The sequence below is a fragment of the Trichoplax adhaerens genome, genomic scaffold (assembly GCF_000150275.1).
Source record: "Trichoplax adhaerens TRIADscaffold_1 genomic scaffold, whole genome shotgun sequence".
Classification (NCBI taxonomy): domain Eukaryota; kingdom Metazoa; phylum Placozoa; class Uniplacotomia; order Trichoplacea; family Trichoplacidae; genus Trichoplax; species Trichoplax adhaerens.
Window position 1 is genome coordinate 7,183,270 of NW_002060943.1, and position 25,335 is coordinate 7,208,604.

The following is a 25,335-nucleotide window of genomic DNA, read 5'->3' on the forward strand; positions in this document are numbered from 1 at the left end:
GTACGTGCTGAATAGTGGTGCTCGGAAAAGACTACTGCACTATTGCAATTTACTGAAGCTATATCTTGGGGAGTCTTTAATTTGTATAAGGTCAAGATCCTCCATCCAGCTCTATAATTGAAGCTAATTTTTGTTGCATGCTATACAGTATCTGTATAGCAATTTCACTGCGCATCTATTTAAACAGTATTGAAAAATCTCAAATGTGATATTGATTACATTTCGTGGGCAAATCGTCAGACAGCAGGTCATGAGCCTCATAACTAATTGATCAAAACCTAGTCATTTTGTAGCTAACGTTACTTTAGCTATTGTACTTAACAGATCTGCAGTCAGCAGCAATATGAAAGCTCGGGTACGGAGCTTGACTGCAACATATTATCCGTATTGCAGAATTGTATTAGTAGCTGCATAATCGATTATTTATCTGCTACTAATTGTGGTTTTAGGCCAGTAGATGTAAGCAAAGAAACTTGGACAAGCTGGTCTACTAGCTGGCAAATTATATCCGCAAATACATGTTGGCAACTCTCTCAATTTATCTGGCGTATTGATAACAACTAATAATTTATTATATCATGACTACCATCACCTTTAACTCTTTATGACCAATCTGGCAGTAGTGTATACTGTTACGTATACAATAGAGACACCTGTTATATCGATATTACCGGTGTAAATTCCTTTAGTTACCCTTCTATACTACCTTATAAGGAAAAGGAGAATGAAAATCTTATACAGATGGCATTTAGCTTAGCGAATTTCAATATCAATATCAGTACACCATGCAACCTAATTTTAGGTGGAATAGCGCACGATTACAAATATCTTTAGATTATCTCCAATTCTTTTGTTTAAATCTCCTATGATTAAAGGTGACGGTTTAATTAATGTTTACTAAATTTCAGCATTACTATTACTGTTAACACTTTATACCCGTACACTGTAGTGATGCCTTCCGTACTGATTCTAAAAATATCATTTAAATTGATTGACTGATTTAAGCGATCGTGAATGAATCCTAAATATGATCAATGCAATCTTTGCAATCATTCTTACGATTTCAGCTGTTTCTTAAAATACAAGAACAAGTAAATTTTAATTATAAGCGTTTAAAAGAATAGCAGCAGAAATGTGGTAACTGTGAGGCTTTTTCCACTGGTAGCAAGATCTTCAAGATGTGTACGATTAATAATACATAATAGTACATTGCCGGAAACGTAACTTCAATCAGATGCTCATTGCCAACATAGAGAAGTCTTTAACAGTAGCCTTAAACTCGCCGGTACTTTTAATCAACAATTAAAAGATCTTAATACCGTTGCATATCAAAAACTTAAACAAGAGGTTACAACTGCTATAATACTAATCACAATTCATCGTCTACTACCAAAAGTAGCTTTCAACGCGTAGTAGTTACTGATTTCATAACAGGTAGCATCGTTACGGATTTCTATATAGTTTTTAAAGAAAATTCTAAAATAAATCCCAGTGAACTGGCTAATGTCATTTCTACAAACAATTTGATTATTCAAGGACAATCCATACAAAATGTGACAATTACCGATTTCAATGAGTGTGCTAGAGCAACCGATAATACCTGTAATAGCAATCAAAATTGTATTAATTTATACGGCACATATACTTGCCAATGTAAGATAGGTTTTACTGGTTCTGGTTGTGTTGATATTAATGAGCGTACGACTATTGAACCGTGTGCAAATAAGACTGTATGTTCGAATACTGAAGGATCTTATACTTGTACATGTCGAACAGGATACCAAGGCGATTCATATTCTACTTCAGGTTGCAGTGTTTCCTGTAGTACTAATTACTGTCTTAATGGTGGAACCTGCACATACGAAAACAGTGGGCACATATATATTTGCGACAAGGCTTACACTGGAACAATATGTGAAACTCGTTGGAAACCGGACTTTCGGAATGGGAAATTGCTAGTCTTGCTATAGGATCAATTTTTGGAGCCATTATAATGGTTATAATGATTATAGCTATCTACCGAATAGGAAATCAACTAAAATTGACTAAATTAGAGTATAATATAACATATCCACCATTGAAGGAAGAGCATGCTTGTATCGAGTTAGAGAAATCAAATGTTGCTAGTTCTCCTCAAGAATACGACGATAAATTTAATTTCTATTTTTAATTAGCGTTATGTAGCTTTTTTATCTTTTACAGTATAGATCTCGTTTGAATTATCTTAACAAGTCTTTTACTAACTTTGTAGTTTGGTTATTTAGTTAACGTTCATGGTTATCCATCGTTAAATATTGCTATTGATCGGTCGGAATTCCATAAGATATTACGATTATTTGACGATGTTTTTTAATAAATTAATAATTAACTTTAGTCTCAATAATCCACTACAGCATATTAATATTTGGTTAAATTGGTTAAATTTGTTCCTATAGCATAGCCATACCGTACAGTATGTTTTCACAGGGACAATTCAGATCGAATAACGCAAATGTGGGGTACGAATAATTAAAAGTGGAATAATTTAGCCTAGAGGAGAGAGAAAATTGTTGTTGATCACGTACAACTTTGTTAATTTGTAAATTAATTAAGACCTATGAACATAACTATAATGGGCACACCGCATCGTTTCGACAAAAACGATACAATCAATACTCGTATCTTGAATTTAGAATAATTTGTACCTGTTTAGCATTTAAAATTTTTCCTCCTCATAATCCGATCGCCTTGGGTAATGTGTAATACTATACTTTGTGATGTACGTTTTGAAATTAAACTATGCATTTCGTATTTTTTAAATAGGCTTTTTAGTCGTTTAATTTCATTTAGGGATATGATTCTCTTGGCAGTAGAATTATTATTCTAGGTTCCGCTACAGGATAATAATAAATACTAATGTTAATGGTTTATTGTTATCATTAGCGCACTTATACAGTATAGCTTTGCTTATCTAAATGCTTATACGAGTATTATTATACTCATGAATAGTATTTCGTTCCTAGTAGGTAATAGTATAAAGTGGCTAATGTTTTAAGTTTCTTACGTATGCAGTCTTTTTTTGATGCAAAGTGGAATTTCTTGTGTAGCAACAGTTATTTTGCCTTTCAAGGCTGAGGATTCGCCATTTACTATGCCATATATTTTACCGTTGTGCTATATTATCACGATATTTAACGCATAATACGAGTAGCTGACTTGTTTTCCCAGGTTCTAAGGAGTATAAAGATTCGCTATTTATGAAATACTCGTGTGCTTATGGATACTTTGTTTTGAACTGTTTATCGTTCATTACCTTGCTGTTGTACTATAGCGAGATTTAACGCATAACCGTCATTTTGCTTTACAAGGATTTTAGGAGGGTGAAAATTTACTATTTACCAGGTATATATCAGTAAGGGATACTTTGCTCCTCATTACTTTACTGTTGTATTATAGCGAAATAGTTTAACACATAACAGTCATTTTGCTTTTCAAAATTTTTAGGAGAGTGAAAGTTCACTATTTGTTATATTTTTGCATGGGTAATCGATGCTTCGTTTATCATTACTTTACTGTTATACAATATTATAGCAAAATTGAATGTAGAACAGTCATTTTGGTTTGCAAGGCTTTTAGGAGGATGAAGATTTACTATTTCGTTTTATTCATTATAATAGCATAGAGTTCGGCATTGTATTGTTCCTAGGGCTATCGTACCGTACTAAATCTTATGGAGACTATTACAGTTATTCTTCAATATACTGTAGGATTGGATTAGATAATTTTTAAATTGTGCAAACGTCAGTATCTATTCCAGTGCTTGATTTGCATAATTTTACTATAGTAATAGGATAGTTTTTGCGACCATTTCCAGTCTAATTTATAGCAGTCTCTTATAGCTTTTCGCGACACAGTACAATGGCAATATTATCATTAACTCTTTCGCTATTGATTGCACTGATGTATGGACGAGCTAGAGTATAGAATAATTGATTTAACTGATGAATAGATCTCGATCACAAAAAACTGAGTGATATAAATTAAATTTAATTTAATTAGTAGAAGTATAGAAGCTGTTGCAATTCAAGGACTTGCAAGAGAAAATACTGTATTCTTCTTTAATTTTTGTCTTAATTGACTGGCAATAACTGTTGTTCGAGCTGCAACCATGATTATTTTCAGTGTAGGAGCAATGCCATAAATTTCATTCATTTCGTTATGACAAAATGTCGATTTTAGTAACAGTCAGTAAATTATATTATAGAATTATTATCTTTTTCCAACGCATGCTATACGTGTAATATACAAGTCATAAGCATAAGGGATTAAGGGATACTCAGTAAAAAAAAAAATACAATGCTAGTTCTATACGAAGATCGTATCAATTGACTGAGAATTTACTGTATGTCTGTCAAGGCTATCAAAAGTAATTTTTAATTTATTTCTATACGTACGAGTGGTGTTATGAGTTTACGCGTATACCGATCACAATACAGTGCTGTAGAATTAATTCATACTATTATTACAATCCCTAGTCCTATGCATTTGATATACTTCAAGCCAAGTAGCAGTGATAGCATATTATTACTCGTACATAATATAAAGTAAAAAGTGCAAATATAGTACGCCAAGTATCACGAGTGAGGATACGACTAGTGTCAAGAAATCAATTGGTAAGATGGAATCTATAATCCTTCAGAAGTTGCCCACGCTCCGCAGCTGCTACTACATAATGCACGTAGAGCACACAAAGTTTAGTATGATGACCATGCAGAGTAGTTTAGGTTTGTGGTCACTGCTTATGATTACTCCGTCATTGGATGAACCTCAAGATTACTCAAGATTGAAGATATGGTAAGAATTTTTATTTATTTCGACTTTACACTTTGCTTAGCAAAAAAACGTTTTGGAATTGAATTTATTTTCGATAGCCTATTTCAGGATACTACAACGCCCCAAGCCTGATGGAAAAGCCTAGAAGCTCCGTGTTCAAGTCTGCTATCGCTGCGCTCCTTGTAGAAATAGTACAGTATCCGTAGACCCAGGACCGGACCGGACCAGACCAGACCAGGAAGATCTTGAACTGGCCTGGTCATTGGTCAATCAATGGTCATGTGGACTGCGAGTAATGAACATTGAACAGTCGAGTAGAGTAGAGAGATGCACCAGGTGTAATGTAGTAGTCCATGACTCAGTGTACAGACAGACACAGTACAGGACAGAGTCGGCTCGTTTACAGTAATAAAGAACATCCTATTCAAGGATCGGTTCGAAACCATCCATCATTTACACTACACTATACTGAAGTGCATTGCTGCACTACTGTATTATGACCTTGACTAAATTTCCTCTTACCAGTCTTTGACTGTTCTGTATGGTACTAGCGTCACTTTATCGCGTCGTGCCGATTGCGCAATCTTACATTGTTAACCACCTGTCAATCACCCTTGTAGATCGAGTTCCTGCCAGGTGGCGGCTTTTGACACAGGGTCTTGGAGATACTCGCTACCTGATCCTACAGTGTGCCGTTTTCGTCTATCAGACTAGTCAAATCGGTGTTGTACACTATGCGTACACGATGTTGTATAGGAGAGAATGGAGTAGCATAGCCATGATGGATTGCGCAATAACCATGCATTCATCAATATTGATTGTTATTCTAGTGATTCTATATTAGCATACGACAAGAATTAATTACTTTAATGATAATGGTAGTGGAATAGAGAAGATTGCGCAATCTTGTCATCAAAATATGTTGCATCGCTTTGGCTGCTTGAAGTGGATAGAGAGCAACACTTCAACAACGGATATGAATTTTGGTTGCCCATCCTACTGTATACTGTACAGAATAGTAAAGTGAACTACTGTATTGTAGGCTGTAGGGCCGATTGCATCGATACCTGTCGAAAAGTACCGTACTGTACTCTCCATCAACAACATACCTATAAATAAAAACAGTCAAGGATACTATCTCTACGAGTACTATCCATTACCCTATAAAAAGAATGAGACTATCAGTACAACAAGATCTTAATTGATTCCATTGATTTGGAGGGGAGGAAGAGAGAGAGAGCGTGGAAATCAATATACAAACAGCCGCTTGCTGACTACCCCCGTGAGTACAACAGATTGGCTGTTTACTTTAATAGCAAGCTATTGTCCAAGAGGATACCATAGTGGTGCGAGAGTATGGTCTCAAACATGCATTCAATAAAGTTATTTCTGTATAGCGAAGGAGGATAGATCCCGTCGCGAAGGAGACCGATGACGTCAATTGAAGGTGTGACCCGCCCTTTTGTTCTGCTCCAATCAAGGGCTTGCCTCCCTCGATATCGTGCCTATATAACTGGATAGAAGACTGACTGAGACTCACTTTTGGTACCACTTGGCTGAGGTGTCGGTTGAATTGAATCCACCTGCGATTGTCATACTCAATCTATACTTGACACTCTAGTGTGTCGTAAGTTCATCCTGTCATATTTTACAACGTCACTTGTCCATTTGCAAGTCCGTACATCCGTTCCGGTGGTATAGGTGCTGTTGCCATTTGAGACGCTTTGGGAACTGGAGACGCTCCTTCATTTGATTGGTAAGTGAAAATTATCTATTTTTTCCCCTCTGGTAGTTGGTATATTTTATCCTTGAAATTGCACTATTTTATGCATGATTGTAAGCCTATCGTATGCCCAAGATGGATGATAGTCATTTGGGGCTAAGATTGTGGTAGAATAGGTTGTATAAGGTGGAAAATTTCAAGGTGCATGTAACTGCTTGTTTGTTCATTGATGGAGTAGATGACTAACGTCAGTTGGCTTGATCAAAGCTTGTCTTCATCTCCTGCTAATGGATAATCATGCTCTATACCTTGTTAGTGATTGCTAATAGACTTCATGGATGAGTAAAATCGATTTTTCTTGTCTACAGTAGATTCTTCATTGATTTAGATACACTCTCATGACAGATGGAGGAGAAGGATGAATTTCAATGATCAATGACCATTGAAAAGGGTGCAACAGTTGCCACCAACTTGATTGTTATAGTTATGCTTCTTTTTCCAGTAAAATAAATTGCCTATGCATAACCATTCATTACAAAATATCAAGTAAGAAAAAGGAACGATGATGACAATGATGACTGAAACGATGCTCAGGCTTTATGATGAGCAAATAAGCGCATCGAAACACCATATCCTACACATTAGAATAGAAGAAATCCATTCATTGAAAATGTCGATCGCTATGAAAGCATGATGATGAGATGGAGACAAGGTGAAGACGATCATTCAACTGTCTAGTCACAAACCATCAATAGGATAAAAATACTAGGAGGGTACTGGATAGATTGACTACATTATCGAGCTATGAACAGTGATGAAAATCTATCCAATCTTAAACATTGAATGAAATGTTGAAATCGTCCTGTGCAATCATGCGTCGATAGGAAACTGCCCAACGATTGTGTTTTTCACCTACAGTACAACGAATCAACAGGCTAAAACCCGCGCTACTCTGCTAAAACTGTGATTTTTTTTCAATTTTATTTCAGCCCAGCTTGCTTACACAACATTTGCGAAAGCCAGTAGATTGATCTATGTTACTTTCTATATTAACAATGGAGTTCGCGAAATTATCTATACTCTTATCGCTGCAGTAATAGAGACAAAAATGATAAATTAAAAACGAAGCAAATGTTACGAAAGCAAGCAGATTGATCTATTTAACCTGCTACATACTGCGTTATCATGATTTACAGTATCCATAGGGAATGAGAGGGAAAATGAAAATGCAACAGAAGCAAAGTTATATGAAAGCAAGTAAATCCTTCTTTTCTGATCGTGACACAAGCACAGGTTATCCAATAGATTACAGCATTTTTATCGATTACCTTATCTACCGCAATGCGAGATTATACCAAAAATTGGTTGAGTGCTAAAGAAAACTTTAATAGCCTCGCTGAAGCACTTCAATTAATTCTATTACGAATGAGCACTTGGAAAGCATGAAGGATACGTACATAGCTGGATCTCTTTTAATAATTATAATCGATGAAAATGTTCTGTCATCTTAGTCATCTAGTACAATTGCAGCGTGAAATGATGTCAATCCTCCTGCTGCCTGAGCAAAACTTACCACTTAGTTCTCAATTTGTCGATTGTTAACAGATATGGATTTCCCTGTTCTAGCAAAGCCTTTACAGTTTAATTCCATTGTTACTTTTTCACAGCAATTCATTCCATCGCCACGCCACGTTGATGATGCATGACTTGGTGGGCACACGCCTTATTAGAATTATTTAATTGCATTAATGATGAAAGGAATTAAAAAAATACAGTACCTATTTTTAAATGCGTTCTAGGACTAGCGAGAGTATCAGACTACCCATAATTATTTCAATTATGAATGTTGACGTAGCATAGGCATTTTGAGGTGTAATCCCATCTGGAACAGATATTATACTCCCTATTATACAAACTTTAATTAACTTAATTCAATGGCTTAGATCAATTTTACTTTCGTATATTGTATAAAATTAGAGATATACCGTACGCTAGATGTCTACATGTATATTACTGATCGTTCACACAGCAACTTTTTAACTATTAGGACGTGATACTGAAACTTTCTAAAAAAAACTTCTTGAATCATTTTGACAGTCGTCATGCAATAATAGCATGCTTATGCATTCACTTTATATCACTTCTAAGTAACTTGATCGATTACATTAAATATACGTAAGTTGCTGGATGTTTTGAGTGACATGAAGCTTGGTTCTGAAATTCCATTTTGACCGCTAAATGTGCTAATTCATTTTTTAATTGAAGTGTTTATAATGTTATCTACAATATCTTATTTCCTAAACAATTTTGCAACGATAAGGGTATCTACATATTTATATTTCAAGCCTTACTTAGCCAGAATAGAATAAAAACTGGTTTCAATATCAAACCAAATATGCTTTCACCTTAAAATCATGATAACATTCAACGTCTTCATTTTTTAGGCATTTCTCTTCGGGAAAATATTTTCAAGTCGTTATTCCATTTACTTGTATAGCAAACTGCTAAATTAAAGAATGTGTGGTAAGCTAATGTTGATCTTGCTGTAAATCTTATTAATAATTAATTACTGAGCTTAACTCCGTGCAATCTTGTAGAATTTATATAGCTAATCATCACGCCTGAAAGATTAAACCTTAGCTACGCACATATTAACACATCAACAGAGTGAGATTACAATATTAACTTTTCAAAATTTTATTTTTCATGTCAAGGCCAATTTCGCTCTTATCTTTCATCATACTCGTAATAGTCATTCTAATAGTGGTATATGAGGATAAAAGTAGCTAATCCATATGAGGATATCTTAAACTATTATTATAAAAGTCGGATAGCCCACAAGTCGCAAAATTCTTATTATTAATTCATTAATCTAAATTTTATAACTACGTAAATAAGATTACGGCATCATACCACATACTATATTCTGTTTATTAATTCTATAATTAAAGCTATATTGTAAGACATCGCATACTAACTGCAAACAATTTACAAACAAAGTACCTATTGTAATTTGCTACCGTTAATGGACTACAGTAACAAACGGTAATAAACTGTTGTTCTTCCCTTTTGTATGATAATTTCCTGTTGTAAACTCTTGCAAGCTAATAAGTTATAGTAAAGTTTTGTAGTAACTTCCTAGCAATGAATTTACACTTACCATATCGATAATCTTGATGGATTTAATAAATATAGTTTGAAAGACCTCTTTTTAGAGTGTCGATTAATTCATGATTCTTGTAAAAGTCTGCAAATGACGGCATAACTGAAATACGTGTACAATCGTAAAAACAAATGCCCCCACTAATAAGCTATACTGTAAATATAGTAGTGATTTTAGTATCCTCGTTTTACTGAAATAGCGAGCAAAACATTTTTATAGTCTTGGGATTAGATCACTACGCTGTATTTTAATATTAGCATTGGAGGAATTAGTAGTTAAGATTCATTTCATAAAAATTTGAGAATTAATTTTTACGGTCTATCCTGCTTAATGTTACTTTATTTTAAAATCCTTTTTTTCAATATTTATAGGTATTTTCGCGTATTTAAATTATATGGTTCCTCGCTCACGAGGCTACATAATCGACGCTCTAATTAAAGCCTTAAAACGTTTAGAATATCGAGGCTACGACTCTGCAGGTATTACAGTTACATTTAGATTAATTTTAGTGTGTGATAAACATCAATTAGCAAGGTTCATTTTTCAGTCATGGACGTATATAAAATATTACATACGCATTATCATTGTACGCTATTTTATGCAAATGTGAATAGAGCCGCTATATACTTTTACAGTTAATTGCCTTACGAATTTGTAAAGACTGGTAACTGTCTAATACGTTAATGCAATAATTTATCGTGATCCTTGTGATCTACACAAGGCTAATGTGTCCAATCGCCGTATAGCCTGTCAATTAGCAATAAGATACGATCATAGTGACATTGCAACTTGTCTTATTCCGTTATATTAACCATTCTCTAAAAACTTTTGCGCTATAGGAATTGCATATGATGGAGATGATAACACATGGTAAGCATTTAACCTTTGAGAAAGTGAAGAGCAAATCGTATAATTTCAAGCAAATAGTTCTGTTATCTCCACAGTACAGTTTTACAACTTGTACAATTTGATATCAATCTTTATCTGTAGTAGTAAATTGTACCACGTTGCTAACTTTTGAAGAAGATATACAATACAAGATATGCGCCTATGTGATCACATAGTAAATATACTCAACATGCGGTACAGATTTGTAACTGCTACATACATTTTTAGTCTATAACCCTACAGCAATCACAAATTTACTATCTACAATTTTTTTTATTTTATTACCCTTTAGTCGTTATGATAAAACTACGCTTATGACTTGTATGTTAAAAAAAGTAAATACGTCAATATAGCTGTTATATAAAAACTTTTAATGTATGCCATTGATACTATAACGTCTATTGTTTCTATACCATAATCTCATTAATTTAATTGCTTACATAGCATCATAAGAAATAAGGGCAAAGTTGGTGCACTCGAGAAAGCTGTAAAAGGTATTGCGATTAGTAATAATCAATTTATTGATAATTACCCATAAAAATATAACATCTGTAAAGGCACAAACGGTAACTTTGATATCTATATTACCAGCCCATAATATTGATTACGACAAAGAATTTGATAAGCATGTTGGTATTGCACACACACGTTGGGCTACACATGGCATTCCAAGCGAAGTTAATAGCCATCCACAACGTTCTGGAGAGAATAATGGTGGGTGTTACTTTCCTAATACAGTTTCATAATTGAGATTAGCAGCTAACTTATTATTTCGTAATACTAGTAATGCTCACGTCATTAATTTTCGTCAGCAAGTTTGTATAAAAATTTAAAATATGATTCTATTTATTGTTTTAGAATTTTCTGTTGTTCACAATGGTATTTGCACTAACTACAAAGACATAAAGCAATTCTTGGTAAGCACATACTTACATAGATGGGGAATATTTATGAATGTCATGCTAAACTATCTACATAGTAGATAGGGTATTACAAAAGAAGATTACTTTACTGTATTATAAACATATTTTGTGTTTTGTGTGTAATAGATTTTTGCATATTTAATTAAATTTCAATAATCGTACTTGGGCAATTTATCTTGAAATGCTAAAACAAATTATTAGCTAATAATCTTGTTTCACTTGAATGATAGCTTAATAAAGGATATACGTTCGAATCAGAAACCGACACAGAAGTCATAGTAAAGATGGTTCGATACTTTTATGAAACCATGAAGGTTAGCAATTACGCTAGAGAAATATAACTACTGATATTGTCTTATTTGTTAACAGCTACTAATTTTAATGAGAGGTATTTATAAGTTTATTAATTAATCCGATATACACTCATCATATATCTCAGAAAGATGACGGATCCGATGTTGACTTTCGAGTAATAATAGAAAAGGTGGTCCATCAATTGGTTAGTAACTCGATACTATTAGTCTTTGCTTAAAAAGAATAATGATGATTATTTTTCTAATTACTACACTTATGCATCTATCATTTAATTAAATCTTAAATTATTATCTACTATAAGCATTGCGACCATAATTACACCAATAAAAATTGATTTTCATGTCTTAATTTTTTCGGCTGTATCATATAGGAAGGCGCCTTTGCTCTCGTTTTTAAAAGTTCACATTATCCTGATGAAATTGTTGCTGCTAGGTTAATAATTTAAATTCGTATTTATTTATTTATAAAAATTGAAAGCAATAAATTTATCGATTATAATTCTTACGCATATGTTTTGGATTGAAAAGGCGAGGAAGTCCGTTGCTGATAGGTGTTAAATCTAGTAGTAAAATCACTACTGATCAAATACCGATCTTGTACGATAACCAAATGACAGGTTTGTTCACTTACCTATATTTTATCTATCAATGAAGTTATCAGGCTGAACTAATATAGATAATTTTAAAATCTAGTTAATCTTAGCTCAAGCACTACCTTTCGGAGAAACGAAAGCACTATGAATTTATTTGCTGAAGTCGATGCAGAAGTGGAATACTATTTCGCTTCCGATGCAAGGTAATTTTATATTGCTTGACAAACAAGGATTGTACCAAATAACTTGGCTAATTTAATACTGATTCAATCACTAAAAATCTACTAGTGCTGTCATTGAATATACGAACCGTGTAATATTCCTTGAAGACGATGACGTTGCCGCTGTTTCTAATGGAGGTAAAATTACATTTGGACAACTTTTAATAATAAGAGATCTAATTTAAACTAATCCAAGTTACAAACGCTTAATTTTATTGTATAATTATGAAATGAATAGCATTATCGATTCACCGAATTCATCGAAGTGGTAGCGATCCAAGCCATCGTGACGTAGCTACCCTTAAGATGGAACTACAACAAATCATGAAAGGTAAATTATCTTTTCGATAATATCATATTGCAGGGATACTACATCTAGAAATAGATTTTATTAAGATTTGATATCGTTCGACTGCCTTAGGTAATTTTAAGGCATTCATGCAAAAAGAGATATTTGAACAACCAGAAAGTGTCGTAAATACAATGCGTGGTCGTATAGACTTTGACAATAATACAGGTATAATTATGAAGCTAAATTATGCCACTTTTTAATGAGAGATAATTAACTAATATAAATTTATCATTCTACTGTAGTCGTATTGGGTGGCATAAAATCACACATTCACGATATCAAGCGTTGCCGACGTCTAATATTCATCGCTTGCGGAACTAGCTACCATAGCACTGTAGCGGTATGTCTGTCATATGTCATTAAACTAGAGCAAATTTTTTAAAACGTACACAGAAACCTAACATTTGTGTACCAATAGACGCGACAATTATTAGAGGAACTAACCGAATTGCCGGTAATGGTGGAATTGGCTAGTGATTTTCTTGATCGCAGGACACCGATATTTAGAGACGATGTTTGTTTCTTCGTTAGTCAATCAGGTAATTAATTATTGTTAATTGATCTTGATTTTTTAGTAGGTATGCGATTGCAATTATGGTATGCTGTAACTAAATTATATACCTTTATAACTAATAAGGTGAAACTGCTGATACTCTCATGGCCTTGAAATACTGCAAAGAAAGAGGTGCATTAAATGTCGGCATTACTAATACAGGTAAGATTTATCATTTTGGTAGTAATCTAGTTTGATAAGAGACATTAACGAGAGCCCTATTCTTTAGTTGGTAGTTCTATTTCTCGGGATACTCATTGTGGTGTACATATTAATGCTGGTCCAGAGATTGGCGTTGCAAGTACAAAGGTAGCAATCAGGCAATCACTGTTTTTGTACAAAACCAACATTTTAGAGACGTTTTATTTTATTTTATAGGCCTATACTAGCCAGTTTGTGGCTATTGTATTATTTGCTTTAATGATGTCGGAAGATCGTATATCTATGCAAAGTAGACGTCAGGAAATCATCAAAGGTTTACAAGAATTGCCTGGTAAGATTAAAAAAATGGATGGTGTTATATTTATGATTCGTCTGTAATATAGACAGCGTTAATAAGGAGGTCACATGCATTCTCGACAGCTAAGATTAAAGAAATTCTGGATATGGATAGTGAGATCGAACAACTTGCTAAAGAGTTGTATCAACAAAAGAGCCTTTTGCTTATGGGACGCGGATACAATTATGCAACTTGTTTAGAAGGAGCTCTGGTATATTTAAATCTTCATTATCAATTAATTTAGCTACCTACATAACTGACATTATATATTTGTATTATAGAAAGTGAAAGAAATCACTTACATGCATTCGGAGGGTATATTAGCCGGAGAACTGAAACATGGTCCTCTTGCACTAGTTGATAAGGCTATGCCAGTCATTATGATTGTTATGCGAGATAAAGTCTATTCTGTTAGTATATTTGATCCACAATAAGATTTCAATATAGTTTTATTGATATCCCGATGACTTTAAAAATTAATTTCCTTTAATTCTATTTCTTTAACAGAAATGCCAAAATGCTCTCCAACAAGTTGTAGCTAGACACGTACGCATTAAAAAACGTATATTTTAGTTCATTTAAGTTCTAAACCATAACTTCTTACAATCTCGTTAATGCTAAATTTCAGGGACGACCAGTAGTAATTTGTTGTAAAGGAGATACTGCCACGGCTAAAGAAGCCTTTAAAGCTATTGAAATACCAGAAACAATCGACTGTTTACAAGGAATTTTATCAATTATTCCCCTACAATTGCTAGCTTTTCATGTTGCTACTTTAAGAGGATTCGACGTAAGTTTATTAAATTTACGACCGCAACTATAGGTATTTTTCCTACGTAACTTTCCATTGACATATTTAAACATTCGTCTATAATCAAGGTGGATTTTCCTAGGAATTTGGCAAAGTCTGTCACGGTTGAATAAAATGAAAATCTACCGAATTGAAAATTGTTCATTATCGTAATCTTCATAGTATCTTTCTTTCTGCGTATTGGTATAGCTTAAAAGTAGCGTTATGGCGGGGCCACGTTAATTACCGATTTAAGTTACATCTGTTGTTGAAATAACAGTCACACCTAAGGTGGAGTTTTTGTGAACAAAATCTAATACCAATAGGTGGATGTAAACATTATATTGTCGTATCATAATAAGTTAACTCTGTAGTGATAATGTATGATTAGATATCACAGGACCTACAGTATGAACAACTATATCGTATATTTACTCATGATATACTTATCGTATACGCCTATATCACCATTGACTTCAATACAGTATTTAATAATATCATCATTACTCTGAATCTCTTTATCATATATTTGATCAGTTTTCTTAGCTTCTTTATCGAACGTAATAAAATGTAATAGAGCACAAAAGCTGCTCTTCTTTAATTTGTAACGAATACATTTATTCATCTTGTATAATTATTTGTTTATTCCAAATTTTCACTTAATGAAGAGGAAATCGCCCCAAAATCAGTTCTCATCAGTCTAAAGTACTGTACTTCATAAATAAGTTTTAGGGTATATCTTTATCAAATAACTGAGTGAATTCAATACTTCTAGTATGATCATAAGCCATCATCGTAATATTGTTTCTGAATCGGAGTGGAAATTCAATCATGTCTTCGTGCTCTGTGCCAGTACGAAAGCGGTCCGACATGGTAAATATACCTATCATTAATGATTTTATCTATTAACCAAGAATCAGAAAATATTGTTACAATGATTGCTGATATTTAAATATAGACCTGTAAGGAGTTCGACCGGTTATGCCAAGGTTTTGGGGTAGTAAAATACTCCGTGTTGTAATTAATTCGATTCTGACCTCCGAATTTTTCATGATCTGTATCTAAAACAACTCGATATCTAAAATGATTACCAGTTAAGGCATCAATAGTATAATTGTACGATACATTTAATATTATGCTATGTGTGCGTCATTTTTGGTATGTCAAGATACTTTCCAGCCCTATCAGCACCAATCGTATAATCCGGAAAACTTTTGTATGGATGAAAATTAAAACAAAACAGCAACTGTTCTCTTTCAAATACTATTACTTTATCATCTTCGTGATTACAACTCACATAGTTCTATTAAATTGGCATTAACACATTCTTACCACATTTATGTATCAGTCTATATTGTAATACTAACATTGCTACTTACTTTATCGCTTGATAACCATGGGTATATATCTTCTAAGCGTATCATTTCCTTATCAAATCGATAAAGATACTGATAACGAAGCAAGTCATCATCGACTAAATTATATTGCCTTCTAGCGTAACTGTAGCTCTCGTTATTTCCTACACGTGGAAAATCTAACCATTCAGGGTGACCAAACTCGTTTCCAGAAAAATTTAAATAACTCTGGCCTTCATAAAGAAACATTATTATTGAATTTTAAGATTGAGTAGAGAATTTATCTTAGCAATTAAAATTTTAAGTAAGTTTAGAAATATTTTGCACCTCCTAGGCCAAAGGTTATTAGCCTAATCATCTTGTGTAGAGCTAAACCTCGTTCTATAACTGGGGTTAATGTGGTCAGGTTTGACATATTCGTGTACATCTCCTTATCCATTAACCAGAAAGCAATAGTCTTATCACCGACCAATGCTTGATCGTGGCTTTCTGCGTATGCAATTACTTTTTCCTTGTACCGATGATTTGTCAAAATAAACGTGACATGGCCCATCTTCCATTCCTCATCCTTCTCTTCCTTAAGCATCTAAACATAACCACGATAACATGATAACATATTTTAGTAAATGGTATAATCATCATAAATAATATAATAGGATGTACAAGTTCACTATTTATCATTTACTTTAATCCACATATCAGGAATTGCCATGGCCAATCGGTAATCAAAGCCGATGCCACCGTATTCAATTTCACGACACATTCCTGGCATGCCTGAAACGTCCTTAATGATATTAATAACAATTAACAGTTTTTTCTCAAAAGTAATTGAATAAAGCATCCGTGAAAGCATCTTTAGGATACCGACGTAACTGAAAAAGGTTATACTAGATCACTATATGAGATTACTTAATAAAATGGATTTTGTAGATATTTTACCTCTGCAATTGTAATGACATCCGGATAGAATGTATGCAAGAAATAATTAGCCAGCATTAGGTATGCCACTGCATCAATGTCGGTATTAGGGCCAAAATATTCCTCATAGTTTCCGCTAAATCCTTGGGTACCATGATTGTGATATAACATTGATGTGACGCCATCAAATCGAAATCCGTCAAACATGTAATTATCCATGTACCAGCGTAAATTGGACAACAGAAATCGTTGTACTTCAGTGCTGTAGCGCATTATCAACAATTACTGTTAGAAGGCAGTACAAATACCTTAAATGAAACTAAAATTCAGGGATTATAACTATTACTAATATTATTGTGATTATTACTTGCCTAGAATAATTGAATAGCCTACTATCCCAAAGGGGATGCATTCCTTGAGGTCCAGAATGGAAATAACAAGCATCTGTACCGTCAAACTGATTCAATCCATCTAACACATTTTTAGACGCGTGACTATGGACAAGATCCAGAAGGACTGTTATCCCCATTGAATGGGCTGTATCAATTAATGATTTTAATTCTTCAGGCGTACCATAACGACTGTGATAGATTATATTTATATCAATGTTAGAGTTTTAAGAAAAGATTAATTAAGCATACATGTAATAAAAAGATCCATCTGTTCTTGGTTTTGTTGGATATCAAATTAAGTTACTTTTATTGGCACTGATATCAATAAATGTCTCTATGACACTTGAAAATAGCTTCTTTGTAATGATGCTATGGTCATCATTATAGTAAAATTACTACCGCATACGAATTAGATGCTGGTTAGTGACATTTAAATGTTAATCGTACTACTGTATACAGCGGATAGTTTACCTTGATACAGCAAAGAAATTAGTTACTTGGTAACCAAAGCTTGCATAGTAAGTATGTTCCATAACGGCCATCATTTGTATGCAATTATACCCTAAATCCGCAATTCGAGGTAGGACTTTTTCTCTAAAGTGGTTATAAGAGGCTATCTGTATAACAAAGCACATAGCAGGAGATTTGGATGGTAAATAGTTTATTCTTATACGCGAATCTAGTTACGTATTTTTTAAGAATATATGAAAAAGTCAGCTATGATAGAGATTCTTGAAATTAATAGGCATAAATTTATTGCAATAATGCTCTATTAAATACATGTTTCATATTGGGCAACGAAAACTAGGATCTTAAGTCGATTTGTATGATGCCTGTTAGGTGTGTGTACATGTTGGCAACTTTTATGCAATGCCCAATTAAAATAACCTGACACCTACTTTTGGCTCGGGCGAAGAGATACCGACATGACACTCATATATTTTTAACGATAGAGGCTTTTTCGGTTTTGGATATTTGAACGTGTATGGTTGTGCTGTTTGCCAGTATATACCATCATAAGCCAAATACGTTCTAGAAGGAACGGCATACTTAATCCAGGGTGATATATGATCTACCTTGTCGCCATGAATTGAAGTAACCTCAACCTATAGCGGTAAATAACGTTACATATATAAATTGGAACTATAATGGCAGTTACTATTCAGTAGCAGAATATTAAGATATTCAAATTATCGATTTTGTCCTACTGCAATTCGATTACCTTGACAAGGGAAGCATGAGGAATAACTGGTGTCCCATTCGATTTAGGCGGCAAAGTAATTTCCCATACACCAAATTCATTTTTCTTTAATTGATGTGAATTTCTGTTCCATTGATCTGCAATAAAAGGTAGTAGATTAAGAAATATAACTTTCACTGTAACTTATGGTTTAGTTAAATCAATAATACGGCCATTTCGTAAAATAAGTGACTTATCTAAGGTTGTCTCCTTTAAGAAATTAATTAAAATATATAAATTGAGAGAAATCTAGTAACAAAATGTTACTGAATCTCCAATATTGTAGCTATCGATTCAATATACGTATATTCGGATTAAGATAGTAGTTCTATATATTGTTAACGTAATATGAAACGTTTGAAAATAGATTTTGGCTATGAAATGAAACTAGTACTATTCTAGAATTAAGTGGTGAAATGCGAAAAAATACTCACTAAATTCTCCGATTAAAGCAAGGTTCGCAGCTGCTGGCGCCCATTCTCGATAGGTTATTGAGCCATCCTCTAATTGATTAAAGCCAAAATACTTGTAGCCCTGAGTAAAATTGTCAAGCCCGCCCATAAATTCGTTAATATGATGCAAGATGTTCTTCATTCGGTCGTACCTAGAAAATTTGAAAGCTTTTATAATTGCTTAATTATCTCACAAGACCCTGTGATACTACCCATCGCCAGTATTTCATTTATTTAAGTGGAGTATTTTGATTCTGCTAATAATAACCTCAATGACGAAAGTAATATTACACAATATTTGGCTTAGGAGAGAAGTTCAAGATTGGTTAGCCAATTTTGTGTTGACTGCCAATACTAGAGTAGCCATGTTTGTATATGAATATTACGTAATGTTTTAATATGGAGAGATGATGATACAAGTTTACTAGTATTGCATGAATGAGAGAATGTATGAAGATAATTGCACTCCTGAAAGTCTTTGCTATTTCCCATGTGACTCTTATCGTAATAAAATCGCCTTTAATAGGCCTTGAAGTCAATGCACATATATCAATATGCTGTACTTCTTACTTAAGTTAGCTGCAAGGATACTGTAGCAATGTTGTGCATTACCTGTGAGCGATTACTTTACCGAGGAAGCAGGACTAGAAGATGTTGAAATCTGCAGTTACTTTGGACTTGTCAGTTTTTCCAAGCATTAACATCTTATTATTAGCGACTTTGACATCATGCAAATTGCACCGAAGAATTCAGCGTTTGATTACAGGCATAAGGGTAAAATATTGTTTACTCTCGATAGCGTAACGTCGAAATGGAGAGCATGCTAACTGGAAGATTAGCTTTCTACAAGGGGTATTGCAGTTTCAATGGTTGCATCGTACCCTATACAGTACGCATATTACTCTATCGCGCCTTAATTACTACTATAAATTATCATTTCGTTGGATACACGGTAGCCATCTCAAATTAGCAAGTAAATAAGATGGATGTTCCCCATTAATCTAATTTTACCTTGCAACAAAATTATCACGATGTGGCTTCAAGTATGGATCTTCTTGAAAAAGATTTTCCAGTTTGGATAGCCCAGATGACGTCATCTCTGCTCTATGTCTATCAATTGATGCAAAGGGATAAATGAACTCTAATTCAATCTGAAAAGGCTTCTAGAAGGAATTGTTTCCTTTTGGTAGACTGGTAATTGCTTCTTTCCCAAACTAACTGCCAGTATGTTGAAAATTTCGCCTTGAATAATAACACCAAGCTGGAGGAGGTGCTTGAATAAGGTGATGGACTCTTTCCGGTGTTTATGTAAAAAGAGCTGGATACTCGTACGATACTGTATCGAGCTCGTACCATGTTCTGTACTGTACCGTACAATACCGTACAGTACCGTACAGTATGTAGAAGAATTACAGTAGTCAAACCAGAGTACAATGTACTCCTCGGTCTACTGTACAGCATTGGAACTGCACTCGGTAAGCACGACTAGCCCACGATACTGTAGGGCAAAAGGTTAATTGGAATCGGCTTTAAGAAGGCAAGCATGCGTACCGCTAGGCAAACCTCATTAGTTTAAGTCAGAGGCAGCGGCCAAATGGCTAATGCCGATGAAGTAATTATATCATTTTCCTTAAATGAGGTACTGTTAACGTACCGATGATTACACAACCTTTTGGATTAAGTACAGGTACTACAATAAAAACAATCAATTTGATTGGATTTAGGTTGATGATGACTAACACTGCGCAAAATACGATGGTATTGCAGACAGCAGAGTCGGAGAAGCGAAACGTCTTGTTTTGCTAAATCTTCCATTTGCTATGTGATACCGGATATGATAAAACAAGGTGTTTTCTGAAGCTGATAGTTTTATGTCGTTTAATCCAACCGTTGACACAGCATGATACTGTACAGTATTTGGATACGTACTACTGCGTACTCTACGTAGAAATAGAAGCTACAGAAGTGTAGGGCAACAACTGCCACATTAACAATGACTTTATTTATCTAAACATACGCGTACGTCATAACTAAAATCGTCTGCTAGCAAGAGGTATTGATTGTACTCGTATATTTTACTCTCGCATTTCATCAATTAGCTGCATAGTCTGGTCATACGCATTATTTTCAGTATTACAATACATGTAGAGTCCGAAACTCTTTTACTAGTTCATAATTTGATTGCACTAATACTACTTCATAACGATTGTGGCCACTTAGGGAAATCAGTATTTGAGAAACATTTCATGATATCGTTGTTTACCAAATACTGTGTACTCATAAGTGTTTGTGTAAGCGAATTATAAATAGCACAATTTTGGGATACATAACTGTTCATGAACTTTTAGAATGGAATCAATATACACTAGCAAATAGAGAAGATTACTCGCAATGAACGCAACTCTACCAATCAAGCTCTTCTACATTATTATGCTATATGACTGTAGTAAATCTATGACGATGCTTGCAGATGAGATTAGAGCTAAATAAAACAATCGATGTACGCTAGCGTATTTCAGGTTATGAATATATTAAATAGACTTCATGTTAGAAATATACGACAAGAAAGTTATTATTTTGAAAACTTTACTAACATTACTACACTGATACATAGTCAATAAGCATGTCGTGCAAATGAAATAGTACCCATTTGATATTCTGTAATGGCTGTGAAGCCTGTGATATGCCATGCAGTGTATACTGTAAAAGTCGGTTCCTTGGTAATAGACATGAGATAGACTGCATAAATACAAGACATAATAACAATAAAATTTTAACTCTTTAATAAAGCCTCTATAAAACCTTATATAGTAAAGTAGAGCAGCACCAAGGGTTGTTCCATGAGATCGTATCGATTTTTCAGTCACACCGCAATTTATATCGTACTGATTTTTCAGTCACACCACAATTTACAAATAATAGCAATAGCAATGGGTGACTTGTTTTAACTTCATATACAGTAGTACAATTTAGTAAATGCATTAATTTACGATTAGATTAACATAAAATCATGCCATAGTGTACGCCATAGTTCAAAATATCCTGCAGGAACCTACAGTTACGGGTTGTACTGATGCACCAAACCATGCAGAGGTACACTTTTTACAGAACATAGCTTTTACTGTATATATTTATGATACTTGTAACACTAAATATGCAATCACTAAATAGTATAGGAGCCACATAGTAAAATAGGGTGTATGAACTTGAATGTTGTAAATAGATTCGTAAATTGTAGTCTTTAGCATAGTATTATGTGATTCATCAAATATAAATATTTAAAGATACTTACACTGTACAATGCACATCTGCAATAAGGTGATCGATATGAGGTGCATAGCGTTTAACATGTGTTACACTTTTACAGGTCGCTTTCCATCCAGATTTATCGCTATGCATTTGATTAAGTATTAATTCTAACTCTGAAGCTACTTCCTCACCCCATTGCTGCCAAAACTGCTTCCTCTCAGATTGCACTACCTTGTAAGTATTTACATTGCCATGAACATGCAACCAACCACCGCGATCCGGTCTCAATGCAGCGCACGCAATATGCCATCCGGGGCGACTTGTAGGCAACAAGCCCAGATTCACACGATCGGCTATAAATTTGGGGGCATGCTAATAATTAAAAATATAATAGTGACTACATTGTCGTAGTATATATCAGTTTATGCATGCTGCACTAAATGATGCGTAAGTGAGCAAAAGAAAAGGTTATAGTTACCTGCCGGTTGTCTCCGAAGTAGACAGTACATTTTTCTCTTACTTTATTTAAAATTAAAGATTTTTCTAATGCTTCAACAGCATGTGGGTTCCATTCACAAGCATGTACAAACTTTGCTTTAGCATGAATTAAGTACGGCAATACAAAATAACCAATGCCGGCATATAAATCGACTATAATCTCCTCGCTACAGTCAAAATTAGAAATTCTGATCTTTTCCGTAATATTGCCAGGAGAAAACATACACTAGATGTACAGCACATCAATAAATTAAAATAACAAATTGTCAATATTGCACAGTAAGTAAAAGACTGGTAAATTGATACCCAACTCTATATTCAAAATACTTATAATTGACTATTATTGTTACTACCTTGGTAATATCAAAGGTGTATTTTATCCCATTATCCATGTGTGTTACCCAACTGCAATCACCAAGTAACATTTCGACGTTTGGAGTACGATGATTATCGTTTAGAATAGCCGAATTTTTAGCCAAACGCTTTGCTCCTATCAATAAAACTTAGTACGATCAATATAAATGTAATTTTTCCAGATCTTTGTAAAGTAAAATCGGTAATTCACTAAAAACTCTGTCATAACAATTACAACTAATGTAGCGTTACTTGATACCTAGTGTTGAACATACTAGATGCCATAATTCATCTCCTAAAGCTAGCCATTCTTGAGCTGTGAACGAATTGGCAGGTAAGACGATCATATCGCCGTGCTTAATCCAATGATTAGGTATCTGAGCAGCTAAATTTGCAGTTAAGGGAATGCCAGTGGATTTCTCATATAGAACAGCAACAGATTGATGTAATGGTTGGGATATTTTATCCAATTTATATTTCCTTGCTTGTAGAGACCTCATTGGTATTTGAACAGTTCGATAAGATAAACATAATTTATTTAGATCGAGCATCTGGCATTGAGATAACGTGCAATTATTACAAAGTGGCAGCGCTACCAAGTTGCCATTCATTTTCTTGACTTTATATTCGTCGTGCAGTAGGGCTTGTTGTTTTAGCCAGGCTCTAGTGTAAAGCAGTAAAACTTATTAGTTTGCAATAATTGATGGGCTATATACAGAAGTTTATACATAACATGTTTTTATTATAAGTACACACTCATCGTAAGAGAATCTCAATAGAAATGTAACAAACAGTTCTTTAATGTATTTAAGTCAACTACAAAGAAAAGTATTATTTATCCCGGCCATTATTGTATCCTCCATAATCTATCCATCTATCTACGATGAATGCTCGGTGAAAGGCTTCATTGCAGGCCGACAGGCTGATACTTTGCATTTAAGCGACTATTTCGATACCTACATTACCTTCAAACTAATGCTTTTGAGTAGAGTATCATGTATGTGTTCTATTCAAATATTGGACTAATGGATTCATTCCCAAATTTCAGGCTGGCTATGGTTTAGCAATTATTGCGAACGTTGCATACTATACCATTTTATTTTGTTGCCATACAAAATAAGCAATTGCAAGCAGGCCTAGAGTGATTGATTGCTTGTCTTATTCAGAATGTAACCATCCTTTGATAGTTGTACTAATGACTTACTTTACTGCTTGTGTTTCAGCTGTAGTTACTTCGATACATTGAAGGAGTTGACCAGTCGCCTTAGCTTCCTTGTCTTCCATTCGCTCTATTTTGATTCAATGCTCGATGTGTCCAAGGTTAGATTTCAGTCACAGCTTGTAGAGGATTATTGAGGGAAATTAATGGCATATCGTTGTATTGTCTGGTAAAAGAATTGCAGCATACCATGATATGCAATGCTTGTTTTGAAGCAGAAAATTCTTGGAGTATTTGAGGTCAGGATGGAATAGAATTTCAATCAGAAGAGGAATTCCTCGCCATCATTGAGGTCGTTGCCATGATTATACTGGGTTTCTTATTCATTACAATAATTTGTACAATACTACCAGGGCACCGATGGGAACCGTTACGGAACGGTACAGAACGTTACCGTACTCTATTACCGTAACTTCAAATTGGGGGGCTGTTCGTAACGCCAAGAAATGACGTGATGTACAGTACTGTACAGTCTATCTACTGACGTAATAGGCTGATCTAATGAAGCCTACTACACTGGAACATCCGTGTCCGGTGTATCGTACTGTAGAGAGTCACCCTGATCGGAGTGACGATGCTGACAGAAATGAAGTCAGCCTTGCTTCACACTATGTACCGTCAACTACGTGTGGGGCTCGCAAGATTTGAGCACAGCATCGACCGACAGCGACAGTAGGGGGAAATCGCCAAGATGGCCTCTATGTCGCAATGATCACCTTGTTATACTGTATATATCAAGTTGTTCAATTGTAGAATGAATTTAAATGATGATGCTGCTAGTTAAGAATCCAAATCCAAGTTATTTTCATTAAATAGAATTCAAAGTT

General features: G+C 34.2%; 3 protein-coding genes across 3 annotated transcripts; 1 reads left to right on the forward strand and 2 right to left on the reverse strand.

Moving 5' to 3' along the window:
* Nucleotides 1-9,051: 9,051 nt before the first annotated feature.
* Nucleotides 9,052-14,965, forward strand: TRIADDRAFT_49689 (uncharacterized protein; the record flags this gene model as incomplete). Its single annotated transcript, XM_002107987.1, has 24 exons — nucleotides 9,052-9,058; nucleotides 10,070-10,177; nucleotides 10,538-10,568; nucleotides 11,031-11,080; nucleotides 11,178-11,300; nucleotides 11,445-11,503; nucleotides 11,740-11,823; nucleotides 11,949-12,008; nucleotides 12,195-12,256; nucleotides 12,352-12,440; nucleotides 12,517-12,619; nucleotides 12,705-12,775; nucleotides 12,876-12,968; nucleotides 13,059-13,154; nucleotides 13,232-13,329; nucleotides 13,408-13,528; nucleotides 13,627-13,704; nucleotides 13,772-13,851; nucleotides 13,921-14,035; nucleotides 14,125-14,252; nucleotides 14,323-14,451; nucleotides 14,549-14,587; nucleotides 14,670-14,831; nucleotides 14,921-14,965. 24 exons carry the CDS (start codon nucleotides 9,052-9,054, stop codon nucleotides 14,963-14,965), a joined length of 2,031 nt encoding a protein of 676 aa, XP_002108023.1.
* A 695-nt stretch (nucleotides 14,966-15,660) lies between these two features.
* On the reverse strand, nucleotides 15,661-20,285 carry TRIADDRAFT_49690 (uncharacterized protein; the record flags this gene model as incomplete). Its single annotated transcript, XM_002108730.1, has 13 exons — nucleotides 15,661-15,714; nucleotides 15,792-15,909; nucleotides 16,004-16,134; nucleotides 16,211-16,419; nucleotides 16,514-16,772; nucleotides 16,872-16,970; nucleotides 17,126-17,358; nucleotides 17,498-17,685; nucleotides 17,968-18,113; nucleotides 18,396-18,602; nucleotides 18,719-18,834; nucleotides 19,171-19,340; nucleotides 20,200-20,285. The coding sequence occupies 13 exons, from the start codon at nucleotides 20,283-20,285 to the stop codon at nucleotides 15,661-15,663; spliced, it is 2,016 nt and encodes a 671-aa protein (XP_002108766.1).
* Nucleotides 20,286-22,476: 2,191 nt separating this feature from the next.
* Nucleotides 22,477-23,954, reverse strand: TRIADDRAFT_18638 (uncharacterized protein; the record flags this gene model as incomplete). The annotated part of the gene is made up of 4 exons (XM_002108731.1): nucleotides 22,477-22,809; nucleotides 22,916-23,161; nucleotides 23,289-23,425; nucleotides 23,549-23,954. Coding segments are annotated over 4 exons (1,122 nt in total), but the record flags the coding sequence as incomplete, so codon positions are not given.
* Between the last annotated feature and the right edge of the window lie 1,381 nt (nucleotides 23,955-25,335).